Source organism: Lissotriton vulgaris, unplaced genomic scaffold (genome assembly GCF_964263255.1).
Source record: "Lissotriton vulgaris unplaced genomic scaffold, aLisVul1.2 SCAFFOLD_2210, whole genome shotgun sequence".
Lineage (NCBI taxonomy): Eukaryota > Metazoa > Chordata > Amphibia > Caudata > Salamandridae > Lissotriton > Lissotriton vulgaris.
Genome location: NW_028250428.1, coordinates 317,226 through 338,597, shown reverse-complemented (window position 1 = coordinate 338,597; position 21,372 = coordinate 317,226). Strand labels below are relative to the sequence as shown.

At 44.4% G+C, this 21,372-nt stretch overlaps 1 protein-coding gene across 1 annotated transcript in view; it reads left to right on the top strand.

Annotated features, from left to right (window-relative positions):
* LOC147663262 (acyl-CoA dehydrogenase family member 11-like) overlaps positions 1-21,372 on the top strand; it is a 281,187-nt gene that overhangs the window by 16,359 nt on the left and 243,456 nt on the right. Inside the window, exons 3-4 of the mRNA XM_086950579.1 lie at positions 1,612-1,773; positions 8,484-8,648. Of these exons, the coding sequence (XP_086806705.1) occupies positions 1,612-1,773; positions 8,484-8,648 (327 nt within the window). The remainder of the gene's footprint in view (positions 1-1,611; positions 1,774-8,483; positions 8,649-21,372) is intronic.

Genomic DNA, 21,372 nt, shown 5'->3' with positions numbered 1-21,372 from the left:
ACCGATTTTGAAATACCGAATCGGTAGGATTCGGTATTTCAAAATCGGTAAATGGGATTTACCTACATCGGGCCCTTGGTTCCTTATTTACCTCATGGTAATATCTAGTTCCTTGAGATAAAATCGACATATCATCATATGTGTTGGCTGCTAACACATGCTTAAGGACCTGTGAGTGAGTGTTTGTAGTGTAAAAGACATTTAACCAATGTATCAATACAGTAACAATTGCAATACTCCCATAACTGCTCTTTTATCAAAAGTGCTAAATTAAAGATTCAAATCCTGTTTATTAATCTGAAAAGACCTGTAGCACTTTAAGTTTTCAAGAACTTTTAGAGAGGTTAGCACCTTCAGTCTAAGAAAGGCAATCACCCTAAGTGACCCATTTCAGTTTCTTGTTTCTTTTATTTGCTACAAGACCCATTTCACACTTTGTAGGATTTGCTTCTTTTCACAAACTCCTGATTTTGACCTGCATGCATTCGTAGCAAGTGCGCGTTAATGAAGGCGCACTACTTCTGTTGAAAGCTTTTTTTCTTAGAAGAGTCACATTAATAACCTCTTATCTGAGCATCACTGCCTTGGTTAGCAACTTCCAAGGCTCTTTCAATATAGTTTAAAGCTAGTTTTATTTGTTTTGTCTTAGCTTCAATTTATGTCTTCTTAAAGTTTTAGTCCTCTCAGCTCCTCAATTTCCATCTGATATTTACTGCAGTATCTTAGGGTTTCCTTAGGAGGAGGGAATCATTTCTCATAATTGAAAGAGGCCTTAAACGTGTATGACACCAGAATATCATGGCTTAAATATCTTCTGATAAATATTGGTTTACAAATGTACCACCTCAGTGGAGTTAATAATTGAAAATCTACACACACAGGGCAATATTTTTGTAAATGATATCCAGGCGCCAATACTTATTGATATTCTGACATGCAACCTTTAAGCAAAAAGATTAAGTAGGATCATTTTTGGCTAATTGGGACTTTTCATAGGTCTGACTGTTTCTAGGCAGTATTTGGTCACTAAACCAGATTAGTTCAGGAAGAGGAAAGCCCAATAATTGATGGTTTGTCCATTGGCATTGATGAATGAAAAATGGATTTGCTATTGGTTGGTGCCATTCACTCTTCATTGCTCCCTTAACTGGTCTTTCTCCATAGAGTTGGTGGATGCTAGACATTGCTGGGATGACTTAATTAGGGTTCACTAAGCAGATCTTCCTCCTTTTACAGTGCACAGTTGTTTTCCTTCTCCTGAGTACATTTAGAGGCCAGTTCCAACAAAAGGTCTACATTTCTATTCTCAATACTTAAGTGCTGTAGTAAGAGAATGGAGATTCAGGTTGTCTCCTAGGACATACAGCTTGAGATAGTTCATTTGGTAACAGGGTCACCGAGGTAAGTGCTGGTCCAACAAAAAAAGCTGTAGTTGGTAAAAAAGTGAGTGTCTGCTCGTTTACGGATGCCATTCGGTTGCATGCCGATAGCAGGGTGGCAATGCCTGCAGAAAGCTGACGTGAATCGTTTGTGATGGCATAAACAAGAATAAATACGAAAGAAGTGGAAATATGCTCTTGAACTTTTTTTGCAATATTTCTTTATGTTTAGGGTCGCATCTTCAGATATAACGTAATTGCAGGAGTCAGTCCAGCAGAAAGATGTGCCTTGAATGTTGCTGTCACAGAAACTCTTGCCTGGCTCCACTCTCTGGACCTGGATGAATTGAATCTACCCTGGAAGGAGAGCCGGAAAGGGTATTGCAAGAGAGAGGTAAAACTAGAGTAAGAGTTGCCTTTGGAGATTCAATGTACAGATAATTCTCAAACTAACCATTGTGTGGAATGTAGAGTGTGTAATATGGATGATTGTAAATACCAAGTCAAAAACAATGATATTCTTATTATTGAATTTTCCAATAAGGCAAAGAGGTGAGAATTTTACCTCCATGCTTTTGTCTTTGCATAATAGTGTCTTTTTAAGTGCTCTTTATAATTTATAATTTCTTTTCATTTTATGTTTGTCGATCAAAACTAGAATATGAGTTCCTCTTGAGGTCTTTTTTCCCCCCCAAAAGTTTAATTTGTTACTTTTTCATTATTTTATTTATAAGCATGGATATCACTTAATAAATTTGAAGATGTTACAATTGTAGTATTTATACATTGGCATCTCGCGGACAACATGTTTTCTATTGTGCTTTTACACTACTTGGATTATAATTCACACTTTACAACACTGTCAAAATAAAAAGAATTAAAAACATCGATTTTATCATAAACTATTGCATGCTTAAAGGACTGAGAAGAATAAACAGTAGATAGCAGTGTAAAGAAAGAATTGTTAAATGACAAATGTTGGTAAAAAGAAGTAAATAATAGGCACATCTGTAGATTGAGAGAGGGAGAGAGACATAGATGGAGAGAATGTGACAGATAGGGGGCAATAAAGTGAGAGAGAGACTTATACTCAGAGGGGAGAGATTATGCAGCTGGTGGACTTTCTTGCAAAGGTGCTTCTGCAGCTCATGACCCCTTGTTGGTTGCAATATTTTCCCCCGTGGTATCCCAATGAACTCGGAGCTTCAGGAGGTGGCATAATGCTACTTCTGCAGAGGGGACTCACCAGAGGCAATGGTGTGTTCACATAATTGAGTATTCATAGAGGAGGCAGCGCGTCTCTGGTCCTTGTTCTTAGAGTCCATGTAAATCTCTTCAGTCTCATTTGGAGGGCGATCCAGGCCCGCTGCCTGGGAGTGCAGTAAGGAGAGTGCGGGGAGCCCGCAAAGGAGGAAGGATGTGAATAAAGCCTGAAAGATGTCATCCTCCTGATGAAGGTGTGGTTAATCTTAAATCTCTGCCTTTCAAAGAACATTATCTTTACATGTCTGTTCCCTGTGTCCAGCTTGGACCTTATAAAAGGGGCTTTGCCTTGAGGTGGATGTGTTGCAAAGATCTAGGCCTAGATGTAGGTAATAGCAAATTACCGAATGGTAAATACCGAATTTTACCGATTCGGTATTCACTATTCGGTAATTGCTATGTTGGTAAAATATTCGGTAAAAATACAGAATCTGTAGGATTCGGTAATATTTGCCATTGATTCCTATGGGCCTTGAACCCCATAGGAATCAATGGCAAATACCGATTCTGTAATTACAGAATCGGTAAAATCTCCGAATTTGCAAGGGTGACAGGGTGTCACTTTGACACCCTGTTGCACACCTGTTTCTGGCTTGTGTGCCATGTGGTACACAGACATGCCCTTAGGGCATGTCTGTGTGCCACATGGCACAGGTGTACATGCACAGATGTGCATGTACACTGGAATTCGGTATTTACCATGGAATAGTATTCCATGGTAAATAACGATTCGGTAAGGGCCTGTGGCACTGATTACAGTGCCACCTACATCTTGATTTACAGAATCGGTAAATTTACTGAATCAGTATTTTAACGATTCTGTAAATTTACCGAATTGGTAAATATATCTATTCTGTAAATAAAATGCACCCTACATGCCAAATCCCAAATACTGGTCGGTAACGGCCGAAATCGGCCGTTACCGGCCGGTAATTGGCGACCTACATCTGGCCCTTAGTTCTCCTGTTTTTTGTTGTACTCCTCCCCCACTTTTTTTAGCCTTATTGCCCTGATTTTTGATCTGTTTTCTGTAGCTGCAGACTGTTTAGATTGTTTAGTTCTGAAGATTTTAGGCCTTGCCCTGTCTTTACCCTGGTTTATGGTACGGTTGGTGTTTGGCTCATCAATTCTAAATCTTCTATCATGAGGAGAGCAATGCAAGAGTCATTGGTATTATTCTTGCAGAGTATTGGCTATTTAGGATCCTCACTACATAGATCATAGAGGGACATCAGTTAGTTTGTTAGAGTACTGCACCAGAAGGCAATAATTATAGATTAGAGACAGTCATCACCAGGGGGCAGCAGTCTGTATAGGAAAGTTCCTTCAGTCAATTTTGCATGTCTTTGAAGAAAGAACTCTAACACAAGAGAGGGACCCAAAAGACCAAAGGGGTAGGGTACCAGAAGACAAAGCTGTCAATAAAGTTTTCCCCTTTGGGTGAACTTAAAAATAAACCACAGTTTTACAACAGACATATGAAAGATACACCCACTTTAACACAATAGGGAGCAGTACATGATAAACATGAATCAGTCATACAAAGACCTTGTACATTTTATTTAGGTAAATTAAAAACAGTTTTAAAACAGCAGCACATTGTGACAAATCATAAATTATTACATAAAAAATGGGACAGTACATAAGGAAAATAATTCCAATTTAAAAGGGGAGAAGAAGAACACCAGTTTCAATGACTTGATGAGATTACTCCAAGTTGTATATTCAGTTCCACAATTATAGGAGTTCCTTATCTCTATTACTTAGTGCTTCTCCACCATAAAGAGCATCGACGCGTTTCGGTTATGGCAAATAAATGTTCAAAGCCAAAAACCTTCCTCAGGAGTAAAATAATAATATCCCACTTAAACACAATATCTGCAAATAAAAATACACAAAATAAGATATACAACATATGACTGTCTAAGTTCAACATAACAACATGTTATACAGTACTGCTCCTCAAGAAACACACAACACTCAACACTCACCACATACATCTGTAGGTCTACATTACATAAATTTGAGTAGTCAGGTTTTTCAATATATCTTCAAAGTGTCACCAAGAACATGTGTGGACACAAGTCACCGAAAACTTTAAACATTTATTCATAAATGAGTGGGTGACTCTTCTCAATTTCCTGTGCCTATTTGGGCCAATATTAATTAAATCTAGAGGCAATCGGTAACATAAGGTGCCTAAAGTCCACCGATATAGGTGCAAAAAAGTTTTTTGTATACATCAATTATAGAAAAAAAGTTACCTTGATGGTTATCAAGCGAATGTTGCTTAAAGTCAACCGCTTCTATCAATCAGCCACCTCCAAGATGTGTCTATAAAGGTTGACGGATAGTTAGTATTATGCACGTTGTTTAAATGCACTGTATTACCTATCTCTAATATCTTAAGCAGACTTGAGACCAAACTATAGCGTACAATATTATTTAAATAACTGTGTATAAGTTTCTCAAGAGGCATTTAATTAGGATGCACAGATATTAAAGGTCTGAAATAAGACCTGTTTTAAACAATGTCCCAAAGCTCTTGAAATTGAGAGCTATGAGTAAAATGTATTTGGGAGAATAAGTGTACTATAATTTATTTTAGGGAGTATGGTCAGTATGGTTATCTTCCAGATCTCCTGGCACTGACCATCGCATTAGATATATGCTTTGTATTACCTTACATCTTAAGAGATATAGACTGAAAACCAACAATGAAATTGAAACATTGGTTATGTATCTAACTAGAACATGATGTGTAGGATAAGATGTTATTCTTATAAATGCACGCAATTCTTATAAATGTATTTTCTAACTCTGCCGTTGTTCACAGATGGCTGGTATAACGCCAGGCAACTAGTTATCAAATTTGTGCCATGCATTTTTGTATTTTTCAGGAGACAACGACCTAAATTCATCTAATGTATATGGAATATTGGCAATTTTTTCAACTAGAATAAAAATGTATAGGATAAGCCATTATTTCTATAAATTGATGCAGCACTCTGCTGATGTTTAAAGATGTATGTTAAACGTTATTGTATTTTGTTTCAATAGAATCAAAGCATATTATTACATCTGTGAATACAATTGTCATTCAATCTTGCCGCTACAGCATGATTATGAACTAACACATATAGAGGTGCACTGTAAAATAGTTGTTAAGAAATATAATATACGTGGTATTGTTATCTAGGAATGTCACATAAGAGATGTAGCATTGTGTATAAGATACTTATCTAAGGTCTTTACAATTTAGGTGCCTTGATTTAAACAAATATTACGATTGGTGATTTATTTATGAATTGCCGTGTAAAAGAAGCTAGACGTTTTTTAGTCCGTCTTTGAATATTTCCTGTTTACTTAGACGACTGATCCGGAAGTATTTACTTAAACCGGAAGTCTTTTACATCGACGCGCGTTGTTACAATATAAAAACCGCAGTCCTAAATGCGTCCGATAATAGCGGAGGATATACTACGCAGTACCCCACGTAACGGTGCAAGTCGTCCTACTAGCAGGTATGTGAAATCTGATGGGATAGCTGGCTTTCAGGTTGGAGACGTTATTATTTCGGTAACTAATCCGGTGTCTCCTTTGGCATCCCCTAGACTGCGGGCGGTCTGACTAGGAACGAGGATAATACCATCCCGTCGATCCCCGATATATGAGACGTGATTGTGATGTCTCGATAGAATTGTTGCAGTATATTTTTATACGCACATCACTACGATTTTTAAGGTAATTTATCCTTTACGCTAATGAATGGCTTTTGTTACCGGTTGTAATGAATAGGTTTATTTTCACACAGCGACGATTTTTAGTTGCAGACCTCTCTCTGTTTTATACATAGCAAGGACATGGCGGTTGGGCCTTTGAGGAATTACAAATGTTTCCTAATATTCAGAAACCAGCCCCACATGTATACCGCGTTACCTTATAGGACTATCCCTAATCGAGATAGTTGTCATTTTGTGACCTCTAGTTATGCGATCTGACTGTCTCTTTTACTCATAGCTCTCAATTTCAAGAGCTTTGGGACATCGTTTAAAACAGGTCTTATTTCAGACCTTTAATATCTGTGCATCCAAATTAAATGCCTCTTGAGAAACGTATACACAGTTATTTAAATAATATCGTACGCTATACTTTGGTCTCAAGCCTGCTTTACATATTAGAGATAGGTAATACAGTGCATTTAAACAACGTGCATAATACTAACTATCCGTCAACCTTTATAGACACATCTTGGAGGTGGCTGATTGATAGAAGCGGTTGACTGTAAGCAACATTCGCTTGATAAGCATCAAGGTAACTTTTTTCTATAATTGATGTATACAAAAAAACTTTTTTGCACCTATATCGGTGGACTTTAGGCACCTTATGTTACCGATTGCCTCTAGATTTAATTAACATTGGTCCAAATAGGCGAAGGAAATTGAGAAGAGTCACCCACCCATTTATGAATAAATGTTTAAAGTTTTTGGTGACTTGTGTCCACACATGTTCTTGGTGACACTTTGAAGGTATATTGAAAAACCTGACTACTCAAATGTATGTAATGTAGTCCTACAGATGTATGTAGTGAGTGTTGAGTGTTGTGTGTTTCTTGAGGAGCAGTACTGTATAACATGTTGTTATGTTGAACTTAGACAGTCATATGTTGTATATCTTATTTTGTGTATTTTTATTTGCAGATACTGTGTTTAAGTAGGATATTATTATTTTACTCCTGAGGAAGGTTTTTGGCTTTGAACATTTATTTGCCATAACCGAAACGCGTCGATGCTCTTTATGGTGGAGAAGCACTAAGTAATAGAGATAAGGAACTCCTATAATTGTGGAACTGAATATACAACTTGGAGTAATCTCATCAAGTCATTGAAGCTGGTGTTTTTCTTCTCCCTTTTTAAATTGGAATTATTTTCCTTATGTACTGTCCTATTTTTTATGTAATGAATTTATGATTTGTCACAATGTGCTGCTGTTTTAAAACTGTTTTTAATTTACCTAAATAAAATGTACAAGGTCTTTGTATGACTGATTCATGTTTATCATTTACTGCTCCCTATTGTGTTAAAGTGGGTGTATCTTTCGTATGTCTGTTGTAAAACTGTGGTTTATTTTTAAGTTCACCCAAAGGGGAAAACTTTATTGACAGCTTTGAAGAAAGAACGCCATATCTGATTAACAAGGTGTTAATCTAACAGTCTGTATAATATTTGTCCATGCGCTTGCACTGCTTCAGACCATGCTGCATCTTTGCAGTAATTTTGTTTGAAAGTCTACCCTGGTCTAAGTTGTCTACACTTTTGAGAAAACTAATGCTACCATTTTTCCCCTCTGCGCATGGTTCGGTAATTTACATGCAGATGTTATCCTCAGTATAGATATAGTTTCCTATAAAGATACAGCCATGTTTTCCTTCATTTCAATTGAAAGCCTTAGAAAGCCACTACAAACTTTTCGTATTTACCTTCTTCAAGACCAAAGCATCCATATTATCATTGGATGACCTGTCCTACCTAATGGATATCTTCATTTGCCTTGATTTTGAATAGACAAACTAGGAGACATATCTCATCAAAGCCCCTTTAGTATTAGCCTAGGAAAAGAGCCTCATTAAAACAAATGTGAGACAAAGATTCTAGTTACATTCTAAACAATCCACGGTGCTGAATTTAGTAGTGGTATCTGCTCTTGAAATACACTTTTCTTCTTGCACTTAATTTCTCTCTTCCAAATCTATATTTCACTTCCAAATTACTCCCATATTAGGCAGGTTGTAACTATGCATATATGTTTTCAATGCTCTCTTTGATTTTTCAAATATTTTAGATATTAGCTTGGAAAGAGCTGTATGAAGAATCATGTCATGTGGGCATTCATTCCTTGAAGGAACTCTCAGAATGGTTACTCAATAATCTGCCAACCACAGATGATGAACCCAAACTTCTTCATGGTGACTTCAGGATTCCTAATGTCATTTTTCATCCAACGGAGGTTGGTATCACCAGTAGTAACTATTAAATAAACTGCAATGTATGCTTGTATGCATCCCGTCAGGAAATGCACAATGCAGGTTAATTTGTTATGTACGTCGAGCAAGAGAAATTTCCCTTCAGACCTCAATCTGTGACTGGTGAGATGTCCGCATATGAGGGTGGGCGTTGTACTATTGCTACAGGGTTTTGCAAAATACTCAGGAGTAACTAAATTGGTCTTGATAGATTACATGGGTTGCGATGTAAGCTGTACATCAAAGGTACCAGTGTGATGCACAGTCCAAATGTAACGAGGGACAATGAAATTCCATTCACCTGTTGTGTTGTGTTCCTGCCCAGGTGCCAGCACTGAGCACACTGTCTGGTTGCTGCAGAGATTGTGCTGGACTGCAGGGCCCGAGGGGATGCCCCCAAACGGTATCCAGATTTAACTTTTTAATGATGGAACATGACTGAAACTACTGATTTAATTTAGCGATAGAATGTGATTGAGTAGTTCTAGGGTATATCATAAATAAGCCATACTCAGTGGCATTGAATTGCTGAATATTCGTACCATAAAGAGCAGCTGAAAAGTAGTGGCCCATTTCCCAAACTATATTTTATACGATGTAAAGAAATAATACAACAGGCAGTTTCCAAACCTAAGGGCGGAGAGCTCCAGCTTGATTTCTCCTATCTTTTATAGTGGGGATCTCCGTGCATATAAGGTTACTACTTAGTAGTATATGTGCAAGAGACCTGCGCCAGGAAACCCACGGTGACAGCGCGCTTTATAAGCATCTCTTAACATAACCTGGGGAGTGATGCTAAAATGGGAAATAACCCTCCAACGGGCCCCGAAATGTGCGTGGTCTTAATCCTCCGCGCTGCTGCCCCAAAAGGAACTTGGCATGATTCCAGCTCCATGGCCCTACTTACAATCAGTTCGGTGGTGTGTCCTCCACGGCTGGGCTGCTGTGAATATATTCAGCTCCAAAGTTGCCCCAAAGCGAGGATGCACTCATGCAGCAGCAGTTCACCAATGGACCAACATTCACATTACAGGATTCAGCCTGACGCGTTTCGGAAATAACTCCTTATTCATAGACTTGTTTTCTCAAAGTTTGCAGCGTTTCCTGCCACATCTTTATTCAATCAGCTGCTAAGGACCAAGGTCTAAGGACCATGCACATTTCGGGGCCCATTGGAGGGTTATCAATGGGGGATCCTTAGAACTCAGCACCCATTTGGGTAAGAGGTATGCACTACGGATCCCACAGCACCTTCAGGGATTGCTCATCGGAGTAGCCTATTGGAAGGCTGCTCATTGAATAAAGGTGTGGCAGGAAATGCTGCAAACTTTGCGAAACCATACTATAAACCACCGCTCCCCGCTATGATCCATGCTGTAAGAATTTTTTTTACTTTTCACTATCTTTGACTACACCTAACAAGAACCCGCTCTGCTGTAATCAGGTGTCGTAGCACACCCGAGAGGCATGCCGCCCCTTGGGTGGGATTCCAGTGATGAAGTGGAGAAGTGTGGCTCACTGGTTGGAGAAGTGTGGCTCACTGGTTAGAGGAGGCAGACCTGGAAGCAGAGGTCAGCCCGGGACCAGAGTTCAATTCCCGGCTCGGGGTCTTGAGTCCTAAAAAATGTCCATGGACTCGACAATTCTCGCTCCGGTGCCTTCTCGATTCACGGGTTCACACTCTGCGACTCTGGACAATAGCTTGCTTAATCTCCACAACGGCCCTTCGCGGCGGGATGCCTGGCTTTCACCTTGCGGATACCCTGCCGGGGTTATCTCACAGGGGAATACCAGGACGGGTTCCCTAAGCAAGCGCTTAGAAACCAGTGGTGATTTGCGCTATATAAATTCCTGTACATTTACATTTACATGAAGCATGTCACCAACTAGGTTGGTAAGTGAGGGATCTTTTTAACAATAGGCGTGACAATAGGCGTGACTCCTCGTGCATTCGCTCCTTGTTGGGAATATCTCTTCTGCTGATTGTTTAATTGTTGTAGGGCACCAAGAGTGGCTCCATAAGTATTCCCTTCCACTCCGGTTGATTTGATTCATCAGCACATATGGCCAACCACTGGTACTGCAATACCCTCCCATAGAAAATAATGGTTGCAGGGACTTCCATTTAAACCCCCAAGTAAATAAAGTTAACTTAAATTATTTAAAATAATGAACAGATATAAATCATTATAATTTAATGTTTAAACCTATTTAGTACACATTTTTTATATAACCTTTCTAAAATACAATGTAATCCTTCATTTTAATAAAATATAATTACAACACTTTATCCTATACTTCACTTTTAATAATTCTTAATGCATAATATATATTTTTTAATTTATGTAGCAATTTGTGTTTTAATTTAAGCTTTTTAAAAGTAAATGTAATATCTTTCGATCATTTCAAGTTTTGATTTAAAATTAGGTTATCAGTGCAGTAGCATTTCTTTTTTTAGTTTGTTTGACATAATCCAACACCAACCTAGAGGAGGCATTAATCAACAACTGCTCAACAGATTGGAATCTAAATGGATTTTCAAATGCCAGACCACATCCAAAGGGTCTGATCACACAAGATGAAAGGAACGCTATCGTATAGACTCAGAATGTCTGTCCTACTCCCCTCAACCTGCTGGTTGATTGAGGCAAACCCTGATATGTAATTTTCAATGTATAATTTTATATGCACAATCTTTCTTTTCCATTGGCCGGAAATCCCCCAAATAATCTGTGATTTGCTCATTTTATCATTTTTCAATTTAATTTAGCTGTCTATTGTAATTTTGCCTTTTTATGATGTTGGGTCCCTGGCCTTTCAGGTTTCTTGTAAGTCTGTTTTCTGGATGTATTACTCACATTAACATTAGTTTGTGGCATGATGTATTCCATATCTATACTATGTTTTGACATTTAGTTTGTTTCCGGACACCCTTCAGGCTCCTTGCAGGAGTCCTACTGCACGTGCCTGCATCCCACCCAGGACCAAGGTGCCGCGTCTTGTCGTGCATGGCCCATTGTAGTTTTCCCTATGTTAGCCTAACTGTGCGCGTTGCAGGCCGCTTTTATTTTTACACATGTTACTACATAACATGCTTGTTTTGCGCCACATTGTATTTTCACTCAAAACATGCACATGTTTTCGTATTTTGTTCTCTTCCTGGGATTTAGTCTGAGCACACAAGACATAGTCAAACAAAAATGCCCTTGTTGTAAATCAGTCTGACCCTGTGCCTCATGGGAACAGTCCAGCCCGAACTGCCACTGGATTCAAGCAAGCCGGGCTGATGACAGCTGGAGTGCCAGAAACCGGTCCTCGGAAGCTTGTTTCCGGTCCAGGGAAGACATGGCTTGGCAGTTCGGGCTGGACTGTTCCCATGAGGCACAGGGTCAGACTGATTTGCATATAGCCATGTCTGAACTGGGGTGGCAGAGTGGGCTAAAGAACGGTGATGGATTAAACCCAGATCTTTTGACTGGGTGTGAGTGTTTGATTGATTCAGATGCTCCGTCCATCACCACCACCTTTTGTACCGCTTTTGGCCGCCATAAGTGTGGCAGGGTATGCTCAGACGTGAGTCCCTTGCTCACTTTGCTACTGGATTCAAGCAAGCCGGGCTGATGACGGCCGGAATGCCAGAAACCGGTCCTCAGAAGCTTGTTTCCGGTCCAGGGAAGACATGGCTTGGCAGTTCGGGCTGGACTGTTCCCATGAGGCACAGGGTCAGACTGATTTGCATATAGCCATGTCTGAACTGGGGTAGCAGAGTGGGCTAAAGAACGGTGATGGATTAAACCCAGATCTTTTGACTGGGTGTGAGTGTTTGATTGACTCAGATGCTCCGTCCATCACCACCCCCTTTTGTACCGCTTTTGGCCACCATAAGTGTGGCAGGGTATGTTCAGACGTGAGTCCCTTGCTCACTTTGCCACTGGATTCAAGCAAGCCGGGCTGATGGCGGCTGGAATGCCAGAAACCGGTCCTCGGAAGCTTGTTTCCGGTCCAGGGAAGACATGGCTTGGCAGTTCGGGCTGGGCTGTTCCCATGAGGCACAGGGTCAGACAGATTTGCATATAGCCATGTCTGAACTGGGGTGGCAGAGTGGGCTAAAGAACCGTGATGGATTACACCCAGATCTTTTGACTGGGTGTGAGTGTTTGATTGACTCAGATGCTCCGTTCATCACCACCCCCTTTTGTACCGCTTTTGGCCGCCATAAGTGTGGCAGGGTATGCTCAGACGTGAGTCCCTTGCTCACTTTGCCACTGGATTCAAGCAAGCCGGGCTGATGATGGCTGGAATGCCAGAAACCGGCCTCGGAAGCTTGTTTCCGGTCTAGGGAAGAAATGGTTTGGCAGTTCGGGCTGGACTGTTCCCATGAGGCACAGGGTCAGACTGATTTGCATATAGCCATGTCTAAACTGGGGTGGCAGAGTGGGCTAAAGAACGGTGATGGATTAAACCCAGATCTTTTGACTGGGTGTGAGTGTTTGATTGATTCAGATGCTCAGTCCATCACCACCCCTTTTGTACCGCTTTTGGCCGCCATAAGTGTGGCAGAATATGCTCAGACGTGAGTCCCTTGATCACTTTGCCACTGGATTCAAGCAAGCCGGGCTGATGACGGCTGGAATGTCAGAAACCGGTCCTCGGAAGCTTGTTTCCGGTCCAGGGAAAACATGGCTTGGCAGTTCAGGCTGGACTGTTCCCATCAGGCACAGGGTCAGACTGATTTGCATATAGCCATGCCTGAACTGGGGTGGCAGAGTGGGCTAAAGAACGGTGATGGATTAAACCCAGATCTTTTGACTGGGTGTGAGTGCTTGATTGATTCAGATGCTCCGTCCATCACCACCCCCTTTTGTACTGCTTTTGGCCGCCATAAGTGTGGCAGGGTATGCTCAGACGTGAGTCCCTTGCTCACTTTGCCACTGGATTCTAGCAAGCCGGGCTGATGACGGCTGGAATGCCAGAAACCGGTCCTCGGAAGCTTGTTTCCGGTCCTGGGAAGACATGGCTTGGCAGTTCGGGCTGGACTGTTCCCAGGAGGCACAGGGTCAGACTGATTTGCATATAGCCATGTCTGAACTGGGGTGGCAGAGTGAGCTAAAGAACAGTGATGGATTAAAGCCAGATCTTTTGACTGGGTGTGAGTGTTTGATTGATTCAGATGCTCCGTCCATCACCACCCCCTTTTGTACCGCTTTTGGCCGCCATAAGCGTGGCAGGGTATGCTCAGACGTGAGTCCCTTGCTCACTTTGCCACTGGATTCAAGCAAGCCGGGCTGATGACGGCTGGAATGCCAGAAACCGGTCCTCGGAAGCTTGTTTCCGATCCAGGGAAGACATGGCTTGGCAGTTCGGGCTCGACTGTTCCCATGAGGCACAGGGTCAGACTGATTTGCATATAGCCATGTCTGAACTGGGGTGGCAGAGTGGGCTAAAGAATGGTGATGGATTAAACCCAGATCTTTTGACTGGGTGTGAGTGTTTGATTGATTCAGATGCTCCGTCCATCACCACCCCCTTTTGTACCGCTTTTGGCCGCCTTAAGTGTGGCAGTGTATGCTCAGACGTGAGTCCCTTGCTCACTTTGCCACTGGATTCAAGCAAGCCGGGCTGATGACGGCTGGAATGCCAGAAACCGGTCCTCGGAAGCTTGTTTCCGGTCCAGGGAAGACATGGCTTGGCAGTTCAGGCTGGACCGTTCCCATGAGGCACAGGGTCAGACTGATTTGCATATAGCCATGTCTGAACTGGGGTGGCAGAGTGGGCTAAAGAATGGTGATGGATTAAACCCAGATCTTTTGACTGGGTGTGAGTGTTTGATTGATTCAGATGCTCCGTCCATCACCACCCCCTTTTTTACCGCTTTTGGCCGCCATAAGTGTGGCAGGGTATGCTCAGACGTAAGTCCCTTGCTCACTTTGCCACTGGATTCAAGCAAGCCGCGCTGATAATGGCTGGAATGCCAGAAACCGGTCCTCGGAAGCTTGTTTCCGATCCAGGGAAGACATGGCTTGGCAGTTCGGGCTCGACTGTTCCCATGAGGCAAAGGGTCAGACTCATTTGCATATAGCCATGTCTGAACTGGGGTGGCAGAGTAGGCTAAAGAACGGTGATGGATTAAACCCAGATCTTTTGACTGGGTGTGAGTGTTTGATTGATTCAGATGCTCCGTCCATCACCACCCCCTTTTGTACCGCTGATCTAGGTGAAAGCAGGGTTCCCATGGGAGGAAGACGATGTTGTGGTCGACCCTGCTGGGTGCTACGTTTGTATCAAGGGTAGACTCAACGGCAGACTCTCCTGCTAAGCTTAATTTCTGCTTCCAATTTTGACCAGCGCACGTTCCTTGACAGCCTTTCCACCACACTATCCAGATGGGGAGGCATACCGTGGCTACTGGGTGGGGATTTAAATTCTGTCCTGGATGTCTCGCTTGATCACTCCTTCCCGCCTCTTACTCGCAACTCTGCCTCATCGAACGCACAAGCTCTGCGCTCCCGACTAGGGTACTGGTCTCTGATGGATGTATGGCACGCACGCAACCCAGATCAGAGGAATATATTCCTTCTACTCACTGGTGCATGATCCCCTGGTCCGCCCATTAATTTGTGACACAGGCTAGCTGGGCCGGACCCATTCAGTTCACGTTGTTGGACTGGGAGGGGAGGTTCCCCCAGCCCCCCAACTGGCGATTACAGATGGTGGCTCTGGAGGATCCTGCTTTCTGCTGCGCAGTGGAGGCGGCATTGATCGGGTATTTTGAACACAGTGTCGGCTCAACAAGCTCTCCTTTTGTAGAATGAGAAGCCCTTAAGGCCACTACTAGAGGCCACTGCCTGAGTCTCACTGGATCACCCGCAAACAACTGGATGCCTCCCTCACCTCTATAGAACGGAAGCTCCTTTATTGGGAAACTCTATCAGTCGCATCCTCTGAGGCTCGGGAGCGGCTTGAGAAGTTGCAAACAAATCGGCTAGAAATGCTAGAATGGTTACGCTGCCACAATTACCTTGCCCACTTTGCCTGTACCCACTTTTGAGCTGACAGAGCGGGCAAGCTGCTGGCATTTCTTCTTCATCACCACCCCCTTTTCTGAATCGTTTTTGGCCACTATAGGTGTGGCAGGGTATACTCAGACATGAGTCCCTTGCTCACTGCACCATCAGGATTCAAGCAAGCCGGGCCGACGACGGCTGAAATGCCAGAAACCGGTCCCCGGTAGCTTGTCTCCTTTCTGCTGAAGAATTGGCTCGGTAGTTTAGTCTGCCCTGTTCCCATGATGTACTGGGCCAGGGACAGACTGATTTGCATATAGCCAGGTTCTGAACTGGCATGGTGCAGTGAGCTAAATAACGGTGATGGATCAAGCCCTGATCTTTGGACTGGGTAAGAGTGGTCTGCTTAATTCAGACACTCTGTTCATCACCACCCCCTTTTCTGAATCGTTTTTGGCCACTATAAGTGTGGCAGGGTATACTCAGACATGAGTCCCTTGCTCACTGCACCATCAGGATTCAAGCAAGCCGGGCCGACGATGGCTGAAATGCCAGAAACCGGTCCCCGGTAGCTTGTCTCCTTTCTGGTGAAGAATTGGCTTGGTAGTTTAGTCTGCCCTGTTCCCATGATGCACTGGGCCAGGGAGGGACTGATTTGCATATAGCCAGGTTCTGAACTGGCATGGTGCAGTGAGCTAAATAACGGTGATGGATCAAGCCCTGATCTTTGGACTGGGTAAGAGTGGTCTGCTTAATTCAGACACTCTGTTCATCACCACCCCCTTTTCTGAATCGTTTTTGGCCACTATAGGTGTGGCAGGGTATACTCAGACATGAGTCCCTTGCTCACTGCACCATCAGGATTCAAGCAAGCCGGGCCGACGACGGCTGAAATGCCAGAAACCGGTCCCCGGTAGCTTGTCTCCTTTCTGGTGAAGAATTGGGTTGGTAGTTTAGTCTGCCCTGTTCCCATGATGCACTGGGCCAGGGACAGACTGATTTGCATATAGCCAGGTTCTGAGCTGGGATGGTGCAGTGAGCTAAATAACGGTGATGGATCAAGCCCTGATCTTCGGACTGGGTAAGAGTGGTCTGCTTAATTTAGACACTCTGTTCATCACCACCCCCTTTTCTGAATCGTTTTTGGCCACTATAGGTGTGGCAGGGTATACTCAGACATGAGTCCCTTGCTCACTGCACCATCAGGATTCAAGCAAGCCGGGCCGACGACGGCTGAAATGCCAGAAACCGGTCCCCGGTAGCTTGTCTCCTTTCTGGTCAAGAATTGGCTTGGTAGTTTAGTCTGCCCTGTTCCCATGATGCACTGGGCCAGGGACAGACTGATTTGCATATAGCCAGGTTCTGAGCTGGGATGGTGCAGTGAGCTAAATACCGGTGATGGATCAAGCCCTGATCTTTGGACTGGGTAAGAGTGGTCTGCTTAATTCAGACAATCTGTTCATCACCACCCCCTTTTCTGAATCGTTTTTGGCCACTATAGGTGTGGCAGGGTATACTCAGACATGAGTCCCTTGCTCACTGCACCATCAGGATTCAAGCAAGCCGGGCCGACGACGGCTGAAATGCCAGAAACCGGTCCCCGGTAGCTTGTCTCCTTTCTGGTGAAGAATTGGCTTGGTAGTTTAGTCTGCCCTGTTCTCATGATGCACTGGGCCAGGGACAGACTGATTTGCATGTAGCCAGGTTCTGAGCTGGGATGGTGCAGTGAGCTAAATAACGGTGATGGATCAAGCCCTGATCTTTGGACTGGGTAAGAGTGGTCTGCTTAATTCAGACACTCTGTTCATCACCACCCCCTTTTCTGAAGCGTTTTTGGCCACTATAGGTGTGGCAGGGTATACTCAGACATGAGTCCCTTGCTCACTGCACCATCAGAATTCAAGCAAGCCGGGCCGACGACGGCTGAAATGCCAGAAACCGGTCTCCGGTAGCTTGTCTCCTTTCTGGTGAAGAATTGGCTTGGTAGTTTAGTCTGACCTGTTCCCATGATTCACGGGGCCAGGGACAGACTGATTTGCATATAGCCAGGTTCTGAGCTTGGATGGTGCAGTGAGCTAAATAACGGTGATGGATCAAGCCCTGATCTTTGGACTGGGTAAGAGTGGTCTGCTTTATTCAGACACTCTGTTCATCACCACCCCCTTTTCTGAATCGTTTTTGGCCACTATAGGTGTGGCAGGGTATACTCAGACATGAGTCCCTTGCTCACTGCACCATCACGATTCAAGCAAGCCGGGCCGACGACGGCTGAAATGCCAGAAACCGGTCCCCGGTAGCTTGTCTCCTTTCTGGTGAAGAATTGGCTTGGTAGTTTAGTCTGCCCTGTTCCCATGATGCACTGGGCCAGGGACAGACTGATTTGCATATAGCCAGGTTCTGAGCTGGGATGGTGCAGTGAGCTAAATAACGGTGATGGATCAAGCCCTGATCTTTGGACTGGGTAAGAGTGGTCTGCTTAATTCAGACACTCTGTTCATCACCACCCCCTTTTCTGAATCATTTTTGGCCACTATAGGTGTGGCAGGGTATACTCAGACATGAGTCCCTTGCTCACTGCACCATCAGGATTCAAGCAAGCCGGGCCAACGACGGCTGAAATGCCAGAAACCGGTCCCCGGTAGCTTGTCTCCTTTCTGGTGAAGAATTGGCTTGGTAGTTTAGTCTGCCCTGTTCCCATGATGCACTGGGACAGGGACAGACTGATTTGCATATAGCCAGGTTCTGAGCTGGGATGGTGCAGTGAGCTAAATAACGGTGATGGATCAAGCCCTGATCTTTGGACTGGGTAAGAGTGGTCTGCTTAATTCAGACACTCTGTTCATCACCACCCCCTTTTCTGAATCGTTTTTGGCCACTATAGGTGTGGCAGGGTATACTCAGACATGAGCCCCTTGCTCACTGCACCATCAGGATTCAAGCAAGCCGGGCCGACGACGGCTGAAATGCCAGAAACCGGTCCCCGGTAGCTTGTCTCCTTTCTGGTGAAGAATTGGCTTGGTAGTTTAGTCTGCCCTGTTCCCATGATGCACTGGGCCAGGGACAGACTGATTTGCATATAGCCAGGTTCTGAGCTGGGATGGTGCAGTGAGCTAAATAACGGTGATGGATCAAGCCCTGATCTTTGGACTGGGTAAGAGTGGTCTGCTTAATTCAGACACTCTGTTCATCACCACCCCCTTTTCTGAATCGTTTTTGGCCACTATAGGTGTGGCAGGGTATACTCAGACATGAGTCCCTTGCTCACTGCACCATCAGAATTCAAGCAAGCCGGGCCGACGACGGCTGAAATGCCAGAAACCGGTCCCCGGTAGCTTGTCTCCTTTCTGGTGAAGAATTGGCTTGGTAGTTTAGTCTGCCCTGTTCCCATGATGCACTGGGCCAGGGACAGACTTATTTGCATATAGCCAGGTTCTGAGCTGGGATGGTGCAGTGAGCTAAATAACGGTGATGGATCAAGCCCTGATCTTTGGACTGGGTAAGAGTGGTCTGCTTAATTCAGACACTCTGTTCATCATCACCCCCTTTTCTGAATCGTTTTTGGCCACTATAGGTGTGGCAGGGTATACTCAGACATGAGTCCCTTGCTCACTGCACCATCAGGATTCAAGCAAGCCGGGCCGACGACGGCTGAAATGCCAGAAACTGGTCCCCGGTAGCTTGTCTCTTTTCTGGGGAAGAATTGGCTTGGTAGTTTAGTCTGCCCTGTTCCCATGATGCACTGGGCCAGGGACAGACTGATTTGCATATAGCCAGGTTCTGAGCTGGGATGGTGCAGTGAGCTAAATAACGGTGATGGATCAAGCCCTGATCTTTGGACTGGGTAAGAGTGGTCTGCTTAATTCAGACACTCTGTTCATCACCACCCCCTTTTCTGAATCGTTTTTGGCCACTATAGGTGTGGCAGGGTATACTCAGACATGAGTCCCTTGCTCACTGCACCATCAGGATTCAAGCAAGCCGGGCCGACGACGGCTGAAATGCCAGAAACCGGTCCCCGGTAGCTTGTCTCCTTTCTGGTGAAGAATTGGCTTGGTAGTTTAGTCTGCCCTGTTCCCATGATGCACTGGGCCAGGGACAGACTGATTTGCATATAGCCAGGTTCTGAGCTGGGATGGTGCAGTGAGCTAAATAACGGTGATGGATCAAGCCCTGATCTTTGGACTGGGTAAGAGCGGTCTGCTTAATTCAGACACTCTGTTCATCACCACCCCCTTTTCCGAATCGTTTTTGGCCACTATAGGTGTGGCAGGGTATACTCAGACATGAGTCCCTTGCTCACTGCACCATCAGAATTCAAGCAAGCCGGGCCGACGACGGCTGAAATGCCAGAAACCCGTCCCCGGTAGCTTGTCTCCTTTCTGGTGAAGAATTGGCTTGGTAGTTTAGTCTGCCCTGTTCCCATGATGCACTGGGCCAGGGACAGACTGATTTGCATATAGCCAGGTTCTGAGCTGGGATGGTGCAGTGAGCTAAATAACGGTGATGGATCAAGCCCTGATCTTTGGACTGGGTAAGAGTGGTCTGCTTAATTCAGACACTCTGTTCATCACCACCCCCTTTTCTGAATCGTTTTTGGCCACTATAGGTGTGGCAGGGTATACTCAGACATGAGTCCCTTGCTCACTGCACCATCAGGATTCAAGCAAGCCGGGCCGACGACGGCTGAAATGCCAGAAACCGGTCCCCGGTAGCTTGTCTCCTTTCTGGTGAAGAATTGGCTTGGTAGTTTAGTCTGCCCTGTTCCCATGATGCACTGGGCCAGGGACAGACTGATTTGCATATAGCCAAGTTCTGAGCTGGGATGGTGCAGTGAGCTAAATAACGGTGATGGATCAAGCCCTGATCTTTGGACTGGGTAAGAGTGGTCTGCTTAATTCCGACACTCTGTTCATCACCACCCCCTTTTCTGAATCGTTTTTGGCCACTATAGGTGTGGCAGGGTATACTCAGACATGAGTCCCTTGCTCACTGCACCATCAGGATTCAAGCAAGCCGGGCCGACGACGGCTGAAATGCCAGAAACCGGTCCCCGGTAGCTTGTCTCCTTTCTGGTGAAGAATTGGCTTGGTAGTTTAGTCTGCCCTGTTCCCATGATGCACTGGGCCAGGGACAGACTGATTTGCATATAGCCAGGTTCTGAGCTGGGATGGCGCAGTGAGCTAAATAACGGTGATGGATCAAGCCCTGATCTTTGGACTGGGTAAGAGTGGTCTGCTTAATTCAGACACTCTGTTCATCATCACCCCCTTTTCTGAATCGTTTTTGGCCACTATAGGTGTGGCAGGGTATACTCAGACATGAGTCCCTTGCTCACTGCACCATCAGGATTCAAGCAAGCCGGGCCGACGACGGCTGAAATGCCAGAAACCGGTCCCCGGTAGCTTGTCTCCTTTCTGGTGAAGAATTGGCTTGGTAGTTTAGTCTGCCCTGTTCCCATGATGCACTGGGCCAGGGACAGACTGATTTGCATATCGCCAGGTTCTGAGCTGGGATGGTGCAGTGAGCTAAATAACTGTGATGGATCAAGCCCTGATCTTTGGACTGGGTAAGAGTGGTCTGCTTAATTCAGACACTCTGTTCATCACCACCCCCTTTTCTGAATCGGCATTTCTTCTTCGGCAGGAATGTCCACACCATCCCATACATGCCATTAAAGATAAGCTCTGGCAGATAATGTGCCCTT